The sequence below is a fragment of the Sorex fumeus genome, unplaced genomic scaffold (genome assembly GCF_029834395.1).
Source record: "Sorex fumeus unplaced genomic scaffold, SorFum_2.1 ptg000028l, whole genome shotgun sequence".
NCBI lineage: Eukaryota > Metazoa > Chordata > Mammalia > Eulipotyphla > Soricidae > Sorex > Sorex fumeus.
In genome coordinates, this window is record NW_026606085.1 from 12236761 (window position 1) to 12258190 (window position 21430).

General features: G+C 43.9%; 1 protein-coding gene across 2 annotated transcripts in view; it reads right to left on the bottom strand.

Moving 5' to 3' along the window:
• The window catches only part of PDGFD (platelet derived growth factor D), a 194778-nt gene extending 177946 nt beyond the window's left edge, over positions 1 to 16832 (bottom strand). For both annotated transcript variants that reach the window (XM_056115050.1, XM_056115049.1), the window contains exon 1: positions 16388 to 16832. In XM_056115050.1, coding sequence (XP_055971025.1) covers positions 16388 to 16511 — 124 coding nt within the window. In that variant the 5' untranslated portion in view covers positions 16512 to 16832. The remainder of the gene's footprint in view (positions 1 to 16387) is intronic.
• Positions 16833 to 21430: the final 4598 nt, after the last annotated feature.

The window sequence follows — 21430 nt, forward strand, 5'->3', positions numbered from 1 at the left end:
ATGATGGGATTGATGTCTTCTCGTTTCGGTCAGACCAATGATGTCGTACTTGATCTTTCGTGCTTGTACCATAAGGTCTTCAATGGATGCAGCAGATGCCAGCGTACGAGCATTAAAAGTACAGACAATCATTTTTGTTTTTCTGCGTTTTGGCAGCCCATGTCTGCCTTGGTGTTTTATCAGCTTAATATTCCTAAAAAATCTAAATCCAATGATATATGAATTGTTGAATAAAACTGTATCGAAGTCTGTCCCCCAAAACAAAATAGGATTATGGTTTTCATATTTTCCCAATCAGTCAGAAAGGGCAATTAAAAAAAAGTCATTTAATGAAAGAGAATTTTATCATTATCTAAGTTAAATTAAGTTGAAAATGAAAGGGAATAGCAATGTTGGTTAAAGAGAGTTTTCCCCATCCAGGCAGAAAAATGAAGTACCAGCTGCTGTTTTCATAAGAAGCTTCTCAAATATCAGAACTTCTGCACCTGGCATATAAACTGAGTAGCCTGGTTTTCTGTAAGTTTATTAGAGAACTTTTATTTTATTTTTTTAAAGAGAAAACACAAAAGTAGCCAGAAACCTCAGCTGTGACAATGCTGATGCAACAAGAAAATAACATATAAACCGCAGAAAATTCTCTCTGCTGGGTTACTCATCCTCTCCCCCGAAAATGGGGACTCAGGCAATTTCAGCTCAACCATATCACAGAGTTTGAGAAAAGGTTTAAAACTTAAATATTTTTATGTTGGAAAAATACCAAGAATAACATGTGTTGTCCTAAATAGATGCTATTAAAATGCTGTGTGTCCAAATCAGTGATGATCGGCCACCTGTGGCTCTGGGGCCTTAGAAAATACATTTGTGAAACGTGGGATAAGTTACAAGTGCAAAACACCAACCATTTTTGAATATCCAATATAAGAAAAACATAAGAAGAGAATTCGATTAAAAATATTCGGAGGCTGAGGAGATAGTATAGGGGCACTTCAGGTGCATGCCTTGTATCTGGCCATGCCTGGCTTCATTCCCAATGCCACCTGACTGCAGATCACTGTGGGCAGGCCTGCAGAAGCCTCTAAGTGGCTGGTCTGGCCCGATGACCCCTGACATCGCATTGCCAGACCTCAGGGTCTGAGCACTGCCACGAAGAGGTCCTGGCCTCCTGAGAACCACGTGGGAGACCCACCCCAAATCCAAGAGAAATAATATCCAGATACAAACGAAGTTAAATAAAGCAGACGTTACTGGGCCCACTTGAGCAAATCAATGAACAACGGGAGGACAGTGACAGTGACAGGTACTATAATTAATTTTATGCACCTTATTTTTCAAACGTGGCTACCAATGAATGATATTCTAATCCAAACTGACTTCCAACAATTTCTAATGAACAATAAGGATCTGCAGTAACAAGGTCCACGAGTTGCTTAGGAAAGTTCACCTGGATTTCCTAAAATATTGATAACTGCAGTTTCGTTGACTACCTCATCTAGATGCTTTTTTTTCTACATCTGCTCACCTAACATACATCGGTGTACCTGTACCTGCACATACAGCATTCTACCTGCAATGATGAACGTTGCGTATGTATAATTATCTGTTAACTAACAAAGTCATTATGATCACAGAATTTTAAGCACCTTTGCCCCAAAACCAAAAACAGAAACTGTCAAAGAGAGAACTCACAACAGAAATTTCAGGAATAAATAAGTGAATGTATAAGTAAAAGAATGAATGTATGAGTCAAAAAATGCAGAAATGACACATCTGGGTTAAGGGAAAGTTTTAAGAACCAACTAAACTATGATGAGACAGGGTCACTGACCTTTCCATCATGTAAGGACTTAATGCAAGTGAGAAAAAATAAAACAAACCCCAAACAGAAGAAAGGAAGAGTCAGAATTTCCACAGCATTATGATATGGTGCCAGGGCAGAGTGAAAGCTTCCCAGTACGTTCTCTGAGGTCCACATCTAAACACAGGATTAAGCTGACAATATCGATTTACTGGTCAGAATGATTCTAAGAAAAGGTCAGAAGCCTGGGCTCCACCGAGTGGGCAGCTTAACTAGTCTTCTTTGGAATCAAGACCCTTTATTACTTCCCTGGCGGTACTGAAAGAGATGGACACTAATGAACAGACTTCAAGACACACTTTGGTTCTCTTGCTGTTCTGGAGCCGGGAGACTGAGGTGAGCAGTCAGGAGCCAAAAGCAAGAAGTTGGCAAGACACCCTTCCTGTAGAGCAGAGTTTTCCAAAGTGGGCCACGTGGCTCTGTGGGGGGTGCTAAGGTGATCTAAAAGGGGACGAACAGCCTCAGATCCGACTGGTGCACTCTTAGTAACTCTTTATCTGAGACCAGTAGGTAGGCCGTACTAGCTCAGAGCAGCTCCGCCTCTTGTTTCCTGGGTAGCTCTGGTGGTCTCCTTGACTTGTGGCTGTACCTGGGACACACTGCCTTCTCCTGTCAATCAAATTTACCCTTTTCTCCCCCAGGGGGACACTGGTTACTGCACTGAGGCCCATCCACACCACTGAGCCTTGCCACCTGAGCCCAGGATCCTTAGCCGCACAAATGCAATCTCTGGGGAGGACCCTCAGTCGGGCACAGACTCCAGTACAGAGAGCGCCAATCTGCTCCCAAGACCTCACTAACAGCGGACACTTTTGAAAACTATTTTGTGTTTTTTGTTAAAGTTGAGTGAATACAACAATAAAAAACGTAATCTAGGGATTACAACCTCCAATAGCTCTGGAATAGAGAGATGCCACGCAGGGCCTCACATAGACTCACTTGGTATGCGCTCTCCCATCTCACTTCTCTCCTCAGCCACAACTAGAAGCGTTCATTCATTTTTACTTGCTTAGTTTTAATTTGGGTTTAGGGCCACACTGGACAGGGCCAGAGGGTTACTCCCGGCTCTGTGCTCCGTGCTGGGGATAAAACCCAGGCCTCCCAATGCAAAACGTGTTCAGTCCACTGGGTCATCTCTCTTATGACCAAGATTTTCTCTTCCATCTTAATTTTTAATGGGGGGATTGGGCAACACTGCTCAGGGCCTACCCCTGGCTCTGTGATCAGGGGTGGCCCCTGAAGTACTCACCATATGTGGTGCTAGAAGTTTGAAAGGGGGATGGCTAGATGCAAGGCAAATACCTTAACCCCTGTCATATCTCCAGCCCCAATTTTCAAGTTTTAATACAGTTTAGGTTGCATGGTTATGATGTTAATGTTTATGGTTTGATGCACAAAATCATGCACCCAGATGCCCAGACTGTCCACCACGGTCCTTATGTAAATCCTACTGCACCTCTTCCTTCTCCATACCTCCTCCCCCACTACCTGGTCATTTCAATTTTGCAATTGAAAGCCAAGGATTTGTGATAATCTGGTACCATCTATGGACAACCAATCAAAAGTGTCCAGCAGTGATTTGGACATTCACAGACATCACTGACTGCTACAGTATCTTGGTAGTGAGGGTCAGGGTTCAAGTTGTGCTTATTCAGCTTACTCAGACTCACAGATCTGAGCCTCTCTCACTCCCTGTCTCACAAACACCTGAGGTGATATCTTCTGAGAGCATCCTCATGCTTTTGCCCCTCAGGTGGTGAATGACAACGACAGAGCCATTCACGGGCAAGCAAAGCAGTCATGAGGGGCTCAGAGTGGGGCCTGGGTAAGAGCTGCCCACAGTGGCCAGACGGCTGTGCCAACCAATAGTTGTGTGCATGCAGCTGTAGTTCAGAAAAGGATTTTTCAGCAAATCAATGTCTCTAAATTCATGGGCCTCATGAATCTTACTCAGAACACATGAAATATTGATTCAACAGTTTAATTATATCTAAATTTATTGATATCTTACAGACTAAATTAGCTCTCTATTAATGATGGATTACTATTATCCTTAACTTATCTTTCTTATGGACTTGAAATTCATATACATGAAACTCCCTACTTCAGTTTACATTCTCAACCCAGAGAGGAAGTGAAAAAAAAAATAAAAAAGGTACAAAGCTGCTTTTTTCAGGGGCTGGAGCAATAGCACAGCGGGTAGGGCGTTGGCCTTGCATGTGGCCGACCTGGTTTCAATTCCCAGCATCCCATATGGTCCCCTGAGCACCGCCAGGGGTAATTCCTGAGCACAGAGCCAGGAGTAATCCCTGTGCATTGCCGGGTGTGACCCAAAAAAAAAAAAGCTGCTTTTTTCATACTGCCATCCGGTGGCCAAATAATCATATTCCATATCACTTTTACTAGGTTGGAAAGGCAGTTCACATATTCATGATTCAGGAATATTTCAAAGACAGAAAAGAAAAAAAAAAAAGAAACTCCAGAACCTCCATTATAACACTCAGCTCTACAATTAAGTTACTTCTATTATTATTATGATAAAAATTTTATTATTATCAAAGCTCAATTTATTCAGATAATAACATAGAGCACGACCTCTTATTGTCTAGTTCTCACTCTCAGAGAACCCGGCAGGCTACCTAGAGTATCCTGCCCGCATATATGCCTGACTGGGAACAGCTGTAAAGGTGATTAGAGGCTCTCCCAAAAGCCTCCATCCTTCTCGGAGAGCCCGGCAACCTACCGAGAGTATCCCGCCCACACGGCAGAGCCTGGCAAGCTCCCCGTAGTGTATTCGATATGCCAAAACAGTAACAATGATGGTCCTCATTCTCCTGACCCTGAAAGAGCCCCCAATATGCCATTGGGCTACACTAGCACATGACAGGGATGAATGGAGACATTACTGGTGCCTGCTCAAGCAAATCAATGAACAACAAAATGATAGTGATAATAGTGATAGTGATAGTGAATAACATAGAAGGAATTTGCCTTTCAGCCTCAAAAAACATTCTAATATTTCTTCAGAGACTTGAACACTATGCTCAACACCAGAACAACTAGTTAATTTTTCTTTCTGAATTAAGTATTAGGATAACTGACTTGTAATTATAATGTAGTATGCAAGATAGGCTTAAAAAACAAAACACACACACACACAAAAACAAAGCATGGGGGAGGATACTGACTTCGGTGATGGCAAGTTACATGTACATCAAAATCATAAACGTTAACAATATAAACATGTTTCCTAAGTTATAATAACAACAAACATAAAACAAATAAAATCAAAGCAACAAGCAACAGAAAAATTTAGGTTATATAAAACTCAGAAAATGCTACCCTTTTCTGTGTTAATTCACACACATTATTTTATTGCTTGAGCCAAAGCATAACTTTTAACAGAATAAAAATGTGCTGAAAGCTTAACTGTTTCTGTGAACAAAGCCAGTGTCTTCCATCCCAGGCTCTCTGTTCCCTTGTTTCTGTCTCAGGTCTCCATCCAGAACTTTGCATTTAATCAAAGTATTTAATCAAGACTGGAAGAATGAATGAGTCGTGTTTATGCTCATTAAAGTGGAGTTTGGTGAAACTAGTAAATGAAAGACCTGAATCAGAGCAATACAAAGCTACAAAGCTCTTTCCATGCTATTTAAACGATCTTCTCGTTCTCTGAATTTGAAATAAATTGCAATCGTCATACACATTCTGATTATAAAATAATAATAAAACAGGCTTAAATTCATGTTTAGCAAAATAATTTTATTAAAAAATATACTTTTAAAAGACAAGTCATTAGTAATTTTCTTGTTTAAATCTTGGGGGCAAAAGATATAGTATAAATGTCTTCCATATCTGTAAATCTGCAAATAAGAGCAGATGCCTCTGTATTTCCTAACATTCACAATTCAATCACCCAGACTGAACCTCCAGCACTGTTTCCGAGAGTGAGAGAGATAGTCCAACAGGCTGAGGCACAGGCTCTGCATGTGGGATGCCCAGGTCTGGCCCCTTGAACCATATTGCACCCCAGGCATCATCAGGTACAAAACAAAGTCTGAAGCGATCACTGAGCACCTCCAGGCATGACCCCAAAACAGAACACAAGATTCGATTTGCTTTCATTTAGTTTCACCTCTTTTAAAACTCTAGTCTAAATAACAAAATTTCATGTAAAAGTAACTCAAATACTTATCCTACAAAGGAAAGTCTAAGAGAACTAATTATATATTAAATATAGAACTATATATATTAGTACTGCACTGTCGCACTGTCCTCCCGTTGTTCACTGATTTGCTCGAGCGAGCACCAGTAACGTCTCCATTGTGAGACTTGTTGTTACTGTTTTTGGCATACTGAATACAATACGGGGAGCTTGCCAGGCTCTGCTGTGTGGGAGTGATACTCTCGGTAGCTTGCCAGGCTCTCCGAGAGGGATGGAAGAATTGAACCGGGTTGACCGAGTGCAAGGCAAATGCTCTACCTGCTTTGCTATCGCTCCAGCCCTTATAATAGCGATAGCACAGCGGGTAGGGCGTTCGCCTTACAAGCGCCCAACATGGCAGACCTGAGTTCGATTCCTCCGCCCCTCTTGGAGAGCCTGGCAAGCTGCCGAGAGTATCCGATATGCCAGACACAGTAACAACAAAGTCTCCAATGGAGACGTTACTGAGCCCGCTCGAGCAAAATATTAATAATACTAATATTATATTAATATAATTATGTATATTAATTTAATATATAATTCCATCTCTCTGAAGATTTTTTCCCCATTTGAGAGAGTTGAAAATCCTCCACATTTTATAGGTAATAGTGCAAAGTTAACCCAAAATGTTCCTCTGCCTCAGGCAGCAAATCTTAACATATGTGTGATCATGGCATTCTAAATGAAGTCTCTTGGAACCATAGTTGAAGTCTTCACACCAAATCATTGTCTATGATGTCTATTTTGCCTGACTACTAGTACTCAGGAAATATCAGGTAATTTTATCATGCACCCATAGCTATGAATCACTCACTTTTCAAACATGAAATTACATCATGACTTCATGTTCAGTATGCATCATTATATTCATGCTTCTAGTCCCTTTGCTCCAGATTTCACTCACCAGGGTATGGCACGAAGCCCACAAGTTACATTTCTATCTCCATGACTTTCCCGTCTTCTCTGCGTACTTTATCTCCCATCCTGTTCAATAACATAGACAATTAACAGAAACCTGATAGTCAGCCTTGAGCCACCCTAAATACCCTTTTACCATTTGTTTGCCATCTGATAGTGAGAGAGTTCCTGTGGCCTAATGATAAAATGAAGACACTGATTGATGGATGGTTTCATCGAACCTTATCAGACATCTCCAATGTCAGGCAAGGGAATGAGGAGGCAGCAGACCAAGTGAGCCCCTCTCAGCAGACATCAGATATTTAAATCCATAAGTTCTGTTGTGGATCTTATGGTTAAAGTGTAGAAAGTGATACCAGGAAAGTGTTGGGGGATCTAATTCCTCTACTTAAAAGGTAATAGTTGGTCAGGATGGTACTTAAACCCAACAGCTCCCTGGAAAACAAGAGGAACGTGTCCAGAAGAACACAGGATAGAGAATTAATGCAGTTGAGAAATTCATGACCGAGTGAAAATCCCAATAATTTTTTTTTAAAAAAATGAATATTTTCACTCTGATCTTTACAGAAGTATACAGTTGTCTTCAAGTATGAGTGAGCTTCCCAGTAGGTCATTGTAAGTCTATGTTTACGCAATGATACATCAAAAAAAAATCAACAGAAAGACTTATAGGGCTGTGCAAGTAAAGTCCAACATACCCATTGGTTGAAGGGACAGAGCAACTAGGAAGGGAAAATTTAACAGCAGAAGAGCTGTCGAGTCTGTGGATTCAGAGGTGGAATAATGCACAGAAGCCCAAGCACACAGACCCCTCTCATGGCTGATCTGCCAAGTGCACTGCCTCTTCCGGCCGATAGAGAGTTAAGGCTAACTGCATGCCCACAGGATTGCCATCGCTGGGTAGCAACTCAAGCTTTTTTGAAGCATAAACGACATTAAGACAGAGAGAACAAAACGTATCTCCCTGCAAATCCATTATTAATCATCTTTGAATCCCTCCATGCACGCATCCTTCCATCATATATTATTGATTTTCCTTTCCTTCCTCCCTTCCTTCCCAGATCTTTCAGGATGACAATGCAAGTTCTCTCATTCTCTCAATATGTGGTACTTTTCCCTTCCAGTCAAAGAACTGGACATTCTCTCAAGCCCCGGCGAATCTCATTTTGAAAGGACCACCTTAGCCTCAGCCCCAGCCTAAGGATTCTCTAGTTCAGTAAAGAACAGCCTGCAGGCCCACTGCCTGTTCTCAGCAACATGTTCTAGGTATCAAATCACACCATTTTCCTGTGCTACTACAGCAAGGCTGAGTAACTAGGACAAAGATTCTTTGGTGTGAAAGTCCTAAAACATTCATTATCTGGCCCCTTCTGATAAAATGTCAGCCAACCTCTAAAATTAATATATCCTATTAACTACTTTTTCCAGCTAAAATGCAAGGAAGATATGTTTTTGGTATCTTTATTGAAGCACAGCGGGTAGGGCGTTCGCCTTACAAGCGGCCAACATGGCCGACCCGAGTTCGATTCCTCCGCCCCTCTCGGAGAGCCCGGCAAGCTACCGAGAGTATTCGATATGCCAGACACAGTAACAACAAAGTCTCCAATGGAGATGTTACTGGGCCCGCTCGAGCAAATCGACGATCAACGGGAGGGCCTTTACCTTTACCTTTATTAATTAGTTATCTGAATCCTAAAAGGTATAATACGAAACGCTGATAATCTGTTAAATTTTACTAAGAGTAATAACAACATACTACTAATATCCAGGCTACCATTGTTCCTTTTCACAAGGTTTGCCTGGTAAGTATGGGCAAATTTCTGGTTAAAATGCATATATACTTAAACATTGCTACCAAAATACTTCATGACCCTTGTGAAATATGCAATATAAACTTTCCTTTATGATTCACGGACAATTTCCAGTGACATGTAGGGACAGGTTAGTCCGTATGTGCTAGAACAAAATGACAGACTGGGAGCTTCTAGACAGCAAATATTTCCTCACAGTTTTAGAGGCTGGAGTTTTGAAGGTCAAGGTATTTTTGCTTTGTTTCTGTGTTCTCACAGTATGGAAGGGACAAGAAATCTCTCTGGTGTCTCTTTTATGAAAGATTCCAGCCTCAATCTAATCGATTCCCAAAGCTTCCGCTTCTGATTGCCATCACAGGAATTTTGAGAGGACCATCCAGTCATTGCAGATTGGAACTATTTTCACTTTATTCAACAGGAAGCATATGCACTAGCTTAGGCTATATTCATGCTTTTCAAGGCCCACAAATATGCGAGGACGCAAGAGAAGGACTAGCTGTCACTTCTCAGTCCTGATCGTGCCAGCGCCAGCCCTGCCCTCTGTGCTCACAGCAGGCTCGAACCCGGCTGTGGAAACCACTCAACGCAGACAGGGTGGAATTACATGCCGAACGGTGGCAAGCAGGCGGGCAGGACTCACCACACGAACTTTATGAATCCATCTTGACACTCTATGACACTGAGTTTGACTTTTTAGGGAATTTGCTGCATCTGCATTCCTTCATTTAGTTGCACTTGACACAAGCTGTTGAAGGGCTAAATTCTATAAAAGTAGGCTTTCGTTCGGTTCCTTGCTAAATGTTTAAGTACAACACAGGACTTCTTGTTAGCGTGGGTTAGAACTTCACTGGGTCTGAAATAACTTGTTCAAAACAAAGATAGCAAATTTCATCCATGCTCACTTCTAAGCACTTTCTATTTTGGCTTGAGTTTTAAGAGGCCACAGCTGGTGGTGTGGGGCTGTGATAGGGCTGGTGACTAAACTCGGCCTCGCATCCACGACTCTGATGTTCTATCACTCGAGCTATTTTTCTGGCTCCTTTTGAACACTTTACTAGGCAAGGTGCTACATTGAAAATTATGTCTTTATGCAATGAACAACAACAAAAATGTCTCAGGTAAAAAGCCCTCCATTTGTTTTTATTTTTCTTGCTTTTTGGGGGGGCCATAACCAGCGATGCTCAGAGGTTACTCCTGGTTCTGCACTCAGGAATTACTCCTGGCAGTGCTTGGGGGACCATATGGGATGCTGGGGATCGAACCCGGGTTAGCCAGGTATCTCTCTGGCCCCCAAAACCCTTCACTTGGGAAAAGAGCAGCGCTCGCACTCAGAATGAAAGGCAGCTCACATGTGTGGACAGTGCTATCTGAGACCTCCCACACAAGACCTGCATTCAGCAAAAGCACAAAAACACACCTTATTCATCTATGGACAGCAAAGGTAGCAGGAAGATGCTGGCACTGCAGAGGTAAAAAAGCAGAGAAAAGATACACTATTACATGCACCGAGAACAGCTTTACAAACAAGGCATGCTTCATCCTCCTGGGAAAAGAAATGCTCAGAAGAAGATATTTCTTCCTGTGTGACACTTGTGCACTTTAGCGTCTCGTAGGCTTATTCCTTTATTTATGGCTTACATTTGGTCCTGAAATACTGCATGGGGAGACAGAACATTTGTGCGGCAACATTTGTCTTGGATTCTTCCCTTTCTGCTGTCATATATTATCTCCCCTGTAGCTTTTTGCTGCAACTGTCCTTCACATAAATGTTAATGGAAAAATCTTCCCTTTTAAAATGACATTCATTCTGAAATGCAGTGGCTTAAAAGAACCTAAAATATGGTAAAATCCTAAACCAGTTATTCTCATGATTTTAACAGCCCCGTTGGGACAGATTGGGGAGGGTAGGCACCCCAGCTGAGGGGCACCCCAGAGAGGACCCCGAGCACTTAATGGATGGGGATCTGGACCAGCAGCATCAGTTTTGTCTTTTGCCTTTACATGGAACCAGATGAATCCTGTGTCTTGGTGGCATATCCCCTATGCATTGTGCTGGTACAGTTTCTCCTTCCAGCAGGAAACGGACACGCTATGCAGACACAAAGTGACTCACATTTTTCAGTAGCTTTCCGATACCCTCAGCAAAATGCCCCAGTTCCTTGCCTTGGCTTTGCATGTCTCCCACTAGTGGACACGGGGTTACCTCTGTTCTCATCTCTCAGTCTTAGCCTAGATTGTTCTATCTGTTGGGAAACTCCACCTTCCTCTCCACTGCTTCCACTACTGGGGTGGGAGGTGACCGGCGAATCATGTTGTACCAGTGAGGGAACGCTGGGCTCCCAGTTGCTTTGTGAATGCAGCAGCCCTTTGAGGCATCTTCCCACTGCTCCAAACCTCTTAACAAGTCCTTCCCCAGTCCCTCATGGATTCAGAGGACACCCATTCCTGTGTGCATTTATGTACCTAGAACACGAGAGTTTTCAAGCTTCTTTTCAAACTGCGAAACACACTCTTTCCAGTGAACTTCAACAAATGTAACAAAATTGTGGGGCTGGTCTGTTCAAGAAGGGATAAAGATGTTGCAGCAACACAAGGTCAGTGCCCTCATTGTGTCTTAGTCTGTGGTACTGCTGGGTAATGCATGGGCACCCAGATGCACCTGAACAGCAACAGCAACAAACTGGAATAACTAAGCTTCATTGTTGTCCAGTAGGCTCCAACGAGACAGGGACCCTCACGTTCCATTGATCATACACCACCAGTTTATTGATCACCTACAGAGAAACTGATGATTGGATCTATGGGTAACTGCTGCCAATGGGAGTCAGCAGTAGAAACAACTACCTGTACCTCCATTTCCATCTTCCAACTCCCCAGTATCCTTGGTGGAAGACCAGTGTCTTATCTGAAAGCATTAGAAACCTGCACCGGAATGTTAGTCTATCTTAATAAAGCAGAGACCTACTAAGACGTTTGGCACATGCCATTTTTCAGGCTAATTGGATCATTGCGGCTAAGGAAGTTCAAGAATAAGCTCCAGCAAGAAGATAGTCTGCATTATGATTCAGCTCTCAAAGGCTGAGACATAAATTCACAGATTCACTCAGGATCCTGTAATAATGAACTCAGGATAGATATGTGTTCCCCCTGACAATGTGCTTACTGCCGGTCATGAAAGTCCAGTGACTCTGGGACATTACTTCATTGTTTGACTTTATTGTTCTGAAACTATCAAGTTTTACTTTTTGTATCCTGAAAGGGAAAATGTGATCAATGAAAATCTTATACGCCAATGAACAAACAATGCTTATCACCATAACTTACAACCTGACAGGAACTCCCAATTCACAGCCTATGGGCACCTGACAAAACTTGCCTTTTTGAAAGAATTTCTATTAATGGAATCTACAGTGACAAGCTGAAGCCATGTTGTATTTAAAATATGTAATCACCATGATTTATAAGATGATGAGGCCTTAGGCACAAAATACAAACACAGAAACACATGATTTTGACAAAATCTACTTTTTCAGCTTTCAGACACTAAAAATAACTTGTTTACATTTCCCACTCTCCATTAGCATCACTTCCAAGTTCTGATTTTTGAAGTCAGTGCGCTACCATCAATGATGGCAACAGAAGAAACCCATGTTATTTCTGGGGGAAAAAACCTTGACTACTTAGATATCTTAAGACCACAATCACTAACACCGCAGGTCTATCCCAAGGAGACGGTTATGTACAGACATTAAAGTCATGGGATGTAAAACGGCCAAAGAGAACTAATTTCAGAATCATTTACCCACACCTGTACTTACTGAAAGCAACAAAACCAAGAGTGCATCTGTATTCTCAGCCCTCAAGCAGGAAGTTCTATTTAGTTCAATTTGAAAATAAATGATACTGTCAGTTAATTGCTACCTTTATACTTCCAGATTCAGGGCAAGCAACACCAGTTGTGGCCAGTTATTACAAAAGCACCAACTGCACAGGCCTTAAAATAAGAATATGTAGATGCTGTTGCTAAATTAAGGCCTGCTCTGTGCCAAGAGGTGGATCAGGATGGGTAGCAAGAGCAAATCACTCTGAGAAAGAATAATAAAGGTGGTTTAGAGAAGTGTAAACATTCAATTAAGTGCTGCAAACCCTTCTATTTGAATCCTTTTTAGATGGAGAATCCACTTTCCTTTTGGAGAAAAATCTGTCCCCTCTCCTCCACTGAGCTGACATGCCCTGTTCTGGCAGGTGCTAAGAGGGGCTCTGAAGATATCTGTTTCAGAGCAAGGAATACAACCACTCCAAAGTTCTGGAAGGGAAGAGACAGCGACAGACAGGCATCCCATACTTTCTTTCTGTATCATTTGTTTGCTACTCCATTTATTTGGAGCTCTCAGATACTGTAGTTAGGAAAGATCACATTGGACAGGATCCAAAATCTCTTACCCTAAACAGAATGCCTGCTCCCATTCTTCCTTCTCTCACCTTCAATTAAGGTAGCAACGGACAGGGTCAAGAGGACAAATGGATTGCACTCAAGTGTGAAGATGATTCCATCATAAGATGATGGCTTTGAAACCCCCCCATTCAGAGGCCCCATCTAATTTTGAATGTGATTTCCTTCCATTTATAATCTGTGGCCCAGATCTATAAGAGACCCTAAATAAATGTGTAGAACTTTTATCTTATTTATCCCTTATTAAAGTCCACATCCATATATATCTTCCTCGAAGTCCAGTGCCTACCCTTATAGAACAGCCAAAAGAACAATATTGCAATCTTTAATGACCCATTAAGGAACTTCAAGTTGGAAGTGTGGAGAATCATAACAAGGGCTTCATATTGTAACTTATGATTTCCTTCTAGTCAAATGTGACCATTAAGATTCTTCATATGATGGGGCCAAATGGATAGAACAGCCTGTAGGGTGTTTGCCTTGCACACAACTGGCCCGAGTTCAATCCCAGACATTTTACAGGGTACCCAGAACCCTTTTGGGAGTAACCCCAAGCTAAGCGTGGAGCCAGGAGTGACCCCATGCATTGTTGGGTGTGTCCCAAAATAAAACAAACAAAAACTCCAAGATTTTCCAGATGATGTCTAGACATCTCCAAAGACCTCTTTTTCTTATTCTCTCATCAAAACTGTATGGCAAATATTTCAATTATTTTTTATAGTCAATCTCCTTATAAAAAGGCTATGGAGACTTTTTCTCCGAGCGATAGCACAGTGGGTAGGGCACTTGCTTTGCATGCAGCCGGCGGGGCTGACCCAGGTTCGATTCTTCTGCCCCTCTTGTAGAGCCTGGCAAGCTACCGAGAGTATCTCGCCCACGCGGCAAAGCCTGTCAAGCTCCCGGTGATGTATTCAATATGCCAATCACAGTAACAAGTGTCACAATGGAGACGTTACTGGCCCCGTCAAGCAAATCGATGAACAACAGGAGGAAAGTGACAATTACATACATGTGTTATGAAATGTTAATATTTCTGATACACTGTATTATCTTGGCCTTTGAAAGACTTAAAACTATTGCTAAGTTTTTACCCCCTAATATCGAATTTCTTCCCTTGGGGGCAATTATCATCCCTCCTAGAATGCATGCTCTAAAACAGTGTTTTGCAAGCTTTTTCTGAACATGGCCACTTCTGATTTGTTTGCTTTCTGGCCCAGTGGAAAACTGGCTGGGCCCTAGTTTCATGCTATGCCCCCTGTGGAATATCCTGGGGGCACACAAGGGAGCCATAAGGTTCCCAGCTGAGAAAAGATGCTTCAGATTAAGAACTAAATGCTTTCTGAACATTTCCCACATGAACAATCCATTAACATTTTTTCCTCTGACTCTTAAGTTTTTTAATGGTTGTGAGGTGCAGTTTTAGGGCCATACCTCAGGAGTCCATGCAATGCTGGGGATCAAAGCTTGGCTGCTTCCCATTCAAAGAAAGTATTTTAACCCATGTCTATTTCTCTGAGCTTATAATAACACCTTTAACCTAACTACCTCTTCTCTCTTTCCCAGGCTTGCTTTTGAAAGTAAATAAAAGAAATTGAGGTAATTATTGAGCAATCGGAACTAATAAAAATTTGTGAGTGTGAGTGTGTGTACTATTAAGAGCAATTGCAAAACAGCCATAGCTGAAAATATGGAGAAATAAACTCGGGGTCATTTTCAAAACTTTGTACACATTGCAGTGAAATTACTCTTCTCCCTTAAACAAAAAATATTGTGAGCAACTTGAAACGTGGTTTTGGTCTGAATCCTGGGTACATGAAAAATGGCTGCATACTTTTCATTTTTTGTCCTTGACTTTCTGGAACAGCTACTCGGGGGCTAAGGATTACAAAAGCATGGCCATGGACTCTCGCAGATTATAAATGAGAGTTTACTCTGCCAAGTCAAGAGGACATAAAAAGGGCCAATGTGAACCGATGTAAAAACTTAATCGTAGTGGATGACCATGACAGAAACATTCACAGGTGAAGCCAAGCTGGGAAAGCTTGACCTTGGGCATACATTGGTCTTTTTTTGTTTTAAATTTGAGAAACACGTGTGCTTCAATACTCCATCTGAAGGGCCATCAGCATGCACTGCTCAAGTACTTCATAGAAAGCCGCCGTGCAAAAGCAGTTCTAGGACCAGAGGGGACCCTCGGTAACGAGGTGAGCCCTATTCTCTGTGCTCCGCGCCCACCCACCCCCATCCCTACACTTTGGCAGGTTCCCGCGTGCTCCGGGAAGCACCATCTCCTTGGCTTCAGAAAGAACGGAACAGAGATTTGTTTCTGTGTGTCCCAAAGTTCTGAAGCCATCGGCAGGGTCTGGGTGAGCCAGAGACCAAGACAGACGCTGGTGTGGCTCACCCGAGAGTCCAGTGTCACCCCAACTACCAGGGCCCGCAGGCTCGGGCAGGGCAGCGCGGGTGCGGACCGGCCGGGTCAGCTGTGCCAAGGACGCACACAACTGGGGGAGGGACGAGGAGTAAATCTCCCCGCTGCTGGGGCGCTTCTAAGTAAGGGAACTCAAGCAAAAGGCAGGGCCCGGGGACACAGGTGTCCTCCAGACCCCTGGTGAACAAGAGACCGCTGCAGAGCTCGGGGGTACGCCCCGCGGGATCCATCGAACCCAAGTCCCAAAAACGGCCCCGGGGGAGAAAGGGCGTAGAGACCGCCTGTCCCTCGGTCCCTGGACCTGCCATCTCCCCCGCGCTAGGGGACAGCGGTCCAGAGGGGCGACTCAACTTTCACACGCGTTCCGTCGTCCCCCGGGTGGCATCTCCACTCCCAAGGGCTCCGCGCGTGGCCGATGGGGGCATCCCTCCAACTTGACACCACTCGGGGATTTTGGTCCGAGCGCTCCGGAGGCCGGACCCGGAGTGTGCGCAGCGCCCAGGGTGCGAGGAGGGGGGTGGTCCCCGAACCCCGAGTCCCCCGCCCGCCACAGGCTGCAGCCAACCCAGAGGGCGCGGAGCTGTCGGGACCCTAGGCGAAACGCGCCCCCTGCACCCCGACTCCGCCACCCAAGGCCGTCAACCGGGTCCAGGGCAGAAACTTAGCGACTCGAGGGCCCCCGGGCCGCGGGTGCGCGGACAAGCGAGCGTCTCACCATGCCGCCGGAGGTTGGCGTGGCGCAAGGCTCGGAGGGATGCGCCCTGCGGGGAGGCCGACGTATCCCGAGCGCTGCAAAAGTTGGCGCACACCAGAGCGCACACGAGGACTAGCCGGTGCATTGGGGACCGCCGGCGGGGGACCGCGCCGCTGCGAGGAAGAGAAGTCGGATCCGCTCCCGGGACGCCGCCGCGCTGGCCCGCGTCTGCACAAGTGGCCGCGCGCGCCGCAAACTTCCTGCAGGCGCCGCTCGGCCGCGCGGGTGATGCGGACCCGCCGCCGCGCTTCCTGCCGCCGACGGGACAAACAACAGGTTGACGCCGCCCGGCGCGCTCCCACCCCCATCCCCCGCGCCCCCGCCCCCGGCGGCCCGCAGCTGCCGTGCGCACTGGCTGCAGGGGGCGGGCGGGCCCGGGCGGCCGCGCGCATTCGGCAGCGGTGCGCGCTCCAAGCCGGCCCCACGCGCGCCCCGGAGGTCCCGCGCGCGCTCCGCCCGCCCCGCGCGCTCCAAGCCGGCTCCGCGCGCCCCGGAGGCCCCGCACGCTCCAAGCTGGCCCCTGTGCGCTCCCTGCCCGCCCCGCGCGTGCCCCGGAGGCACCGCTCCCTCCAAGCTGGCCCCGCGCGCGCCGCGCCCGCTGCGACGCCGCAGCCAGTGTAGCCTGCCCAGATCTGCCCCGACGGCAGCCCCGGGCGCGCGCGCGCGACCCCCGGACGTGTCTCACGCCTGGTTAGATTCTCTTAACTCACCCGCGACCCCGACCAGGTCCCACGGAGCCTAGTGTCACCCGCCGACAAGGTGGAAAGCACCGTCCAGATTCTGATCTCAGGTGACTGTGAAGCCGAGAGTGGAGGCCGGGGACCCCAAAACACCCCGTGTCCTTGTCCTCTCGGCTTGGTCCAGCGCAGCCTGCAGCGACCACGCTTGGGGTCCGGCCCGCCGGTGGGACCCACTTGGCATCCGCGTGGCACCCGCGCCACTGTCACTCTGTCCTGCTCACCTGGGCCCTTCACTTGCTCTCTTAAACTTTAGTTTGGGGTTTGTTTGTTTGTTTGTTTTATCTCTAGGGGTTCATGGGCTGGGGGTCCCAAGCAGCTCTGGGGACCTGAGGCTCCTTTCTGGTTACCCGCAGTGTTCATTGGTGCCGCTGGGACCTCACGCTGACCCATGGACCGTGATGGGACCAGCAGGCCATACACGGAATTGCGAGGTCCACACGATAATGGGGACCTAACTCAGGGCCGTGCGCTGCTACCGGGTCCCTGCACCCGAGTCACCTTGGGTTTCTTCCTAAGGCTGCAGCTGTAGCTGTAGGGGGCAGTGCAGGGTGTAGTGGCTGGATCTGGAAGCACTTCACTTCTCCAGCTATCCCGGGGCCCTCGCTGACCGTTCCCAGCCTTAGGGAAACGGGTAAGAAGTAAGTGACGTCCATCTAAGAAGGGCATTGGACGCCAAGGCGGCACTGCGGGAGAGTGGACACTGGGTCGCCTCTGCCTCGCACACTCCGCCGTGTGAGTGATCAGTCCTGTTTCTTCCTATGCCCACCTGGGTTCACAACTGCCACCGCATATGGTGCCCGGACCCGTCAGGAGTGATCCCTGAGTACAGATCCAAGAGTGCGCCCTGAGCACCACAGGTGTGACCCCCGAACCAAAAACCAACAGAAAGAATTGTTTCAGGAGGGCTAGAAAGACAGTACTACAGATTTAATCCCAAGCAGTACATACGGTGGCCTGAGCACCTCCAGAAGTGACCCCTTAGCAGAGTAACCCCTGAGCACTGCCAGGTGGCCCCAAGAGCAAATTTTTAAAATTCTATACTTTGTTTCAAGTACACAAACATAAAAACGTATTTCTGTTCACGAAAGGTGCATGAACAAAAATGTTTTGAAAGAGTTGAGGGGGAAAAAGTTCTCTGATCACATTGTCTCAAAAGATAATCCCAGGGAGAGGCACAAAAGAAATATAAAATCTGGGTTTTCATTGAGGTAGTTATTCATTCAATGAATTGATAGGACACAAAAGGTATTTTGTTGTCTATAACTTTTTTTTTTTTAAATTAAAGAGCCCCAGAGGAAAAAGAATGAGACCGCCAGTTTCTGCAAGAGTTTCTCAGCAGTGATATGTTGATCACCAACCGTTCATGTCACCGTGTGGAGGACCAAGTGGGTCCCAGTCAGTGGCCTCTTCGGAAGATATCTCCATTCCCAGACATAGCCCCTGCCTTGGCACTCCACCCACAGATCACACAGACGCTGTACTCTCGCTCATAGCATCCTTGATTCTATCCTCCCACTGGGCAGATGAGTTTGATCATGTTGAGCTTTTATGGGACCATGACTCCTTCTTTGAAGATAGGGGTGTTAGAGTAGATTACCTTCAAACTTATTTCAGAAACCCGAATTTTTCTTTTTTAAACCGTCTTTACTCATAATTTTGTTTCTAATCAATTAATTCTTTGTAACTTTATTAAGTTCAATTGCACGTTGAATAATTGCTTTCAAGCCCTGTTACATAGCTCATATATCTCAAAGTATACATATGATAATATGTACTTTATGTGTGAGAATATAAAGTTTTCTACAAAAGTTAGCAAGCTGCTATTTTGAAGTTACGGTAACTAATGTATAATAAAAAGGATAGCAGAAAGGTTGATTTTTTGTCTGATATTAACAGTTATTTTTGTTTTAAAGGTTGTGATTTCTTTGAAAGAGATCAGTGGTTGATATGTATAAATATACTTTCTGGTAGATATAACTAAATAGATTATATACAATTGATTAAAATTATGACAAATTTAATAAAGAAGCCTAAAGTTCACTCTGATGCTATAAACAGAAAATTTATTTTGACTTATGATATGGATAAGTAAATAATACGATTTAGCTCAATTTATTTTTGAAATTGGAAAAAAGATAATCTTGAATATTCAGTTCCAGGGAATGGAATTAAATAGTTATAAGGTGACAAACTAGTAAATTTCTAAGTAGTTCTTAATTGTTTGGAAGGTCTAAAATATCAGAATGGTTACAGAATTTTCTATATCAAATATATACAAAATATATCATTTAGTTATATTGACTCATCAATAAGTAGCCCACCACTATTTAGCCCATCCATTAATATCTAAAACCAGGCTGTTGTTCTTTCCTATGTTAAGTGGCTTATTTGCCACTTGTATTATACTTAGTCTATTCTTAATAGTAAAACAAGTTTAGAAGGACCTTTTTTCTTTAAGTAAAGTATCTGAAGAGAATTTCATATCCTGTGTTTAAAAGGGAGGAAATGACTAAAATTGGGCCACCTCCAAGGGCTGAAAGCTACTGATGCCATTTTCTGGGTCCTAAGTTAAACAAAATCATAGTTCATGGTATTATAACCATAGCCCAGGTATGTTAATTGACAAAGGTCCCTGTCGCTTCTGTTATACATAATGTATGTGTATGTATACATTGGTATATGCATATATGCGTTCACATATATGTCTATACATTCTAGACTGTGGTCCAGATTTTCACATAGCAATGATAAGTATAATTCAGTCAGTTATAGTGCAGACACCGTTTGATGGATTTCTTACCAATGCTGAGGGGACGAGGGACAGGTTGGGAAGGCAGAAGTAGAAGAGAATGGCCTGAGACAGTTCTTGGGTGTGTTTGGTGTCTGGGCAAAACGGTGGGGACACAGTAACTTTGTATACCAAGACCAGATGTTAAAATTGTTGTTAACATATTACCTTGACTACAAAAAATTTCATTCTAAGTTACACTATCAGCTTCACGTTTGACAGCTAAGAGGTTTAGTCAGTCAATTTAGTATTTTTTTCTATTAAGCATTAATGTTTCTTTGCTTCATTGAATTAACCAGTAATTCAACTTAATAGAATGAGTCATTGAGTTATATATAAAGTCTATAATGGAAAAGAATCCCTATATCTATAAATTTTTGTCAGTGTAGCTGTACTTTTTATTTCCATTTGTCCATTCTTGAGCTGCATTATCTAAATTTAAGGTTTCGAAGATGAATATGTTGCCTGTACTGCAGGATTTCTTCCTTAATTGATCTGGGATGTCTGCCAGTTCTCCTTCAGAATTCTGCAATTTCATCTTTATAAGATTGGCTAATATCCAGTGAACTGCCATAGCTAGAATTCTCCTTTTACCTTGTCATTTATTGAGCAAAAACCTGGTATTAGGTTCTTGAAATGTTCCTTTCCTTAAGTGAAACTTTTAATTCCATCTAGAAAATGTTTTCTTGTAGATATGTTTCCTATTATACTGTTACACATTTATTCTCTTTTCCAGTAGAAATACTAAATTAATTAATAAACAATGTCTAAAACTTGAGTAACCCCTTTCTATTAATAGGATTCTTTCTGTTTTACCTAATTTAGCACTGTCATATATAAAGTCCTTCATTCAGGAAATTATATTTAAGAGTTTGGGACTGAGGTCTTTTTTGTGTGTGTTCTATAATTTGAGTTATATCTTCAGATATAAATCCTTATAGTCTACTAAAGGAAATAAAAATATACTGTGGAAAAGGAATTAGTATTAAAGTGTTGTGCAAAATGAGTGATCTAGTTTATTTTTAAAGAGCTGACTTGTGGTGGAAATGAATCACTATTAGATACTGAGATGGATTCTTTTCTTAGATTTTTTTTTTCACTTAAGCCTCAAGGAATTTCTTTCCTGAGCAGACTGGGAAAGTCCCTCATGTAAGCTTTTTAAACATCTTCAAAAGGGAGGCTGTTTTGATAAAGCTAAATAACATTGTCTTGACTTTACATAATCCTATGAATGTTTTTCAGTGTTATTTACAGATTGACTCAGGGATCATCGGGTGATTCTAAAGCAGCATTTCTCAGTCAGTGCCTAGATGCCCCTCCCTGGGCTCCAGAATATTCTAAGGGGGTGGAAGTGAAAATTCACATATATGGGAACCACAGCATGAGACTTTGGGCAGGCCAGTAGGATGGGATGGGTGGGGTGGGGGGATTAGGAGAAAATACATTCCAAAGAGACCATGGGAAGAAAATGTCTAA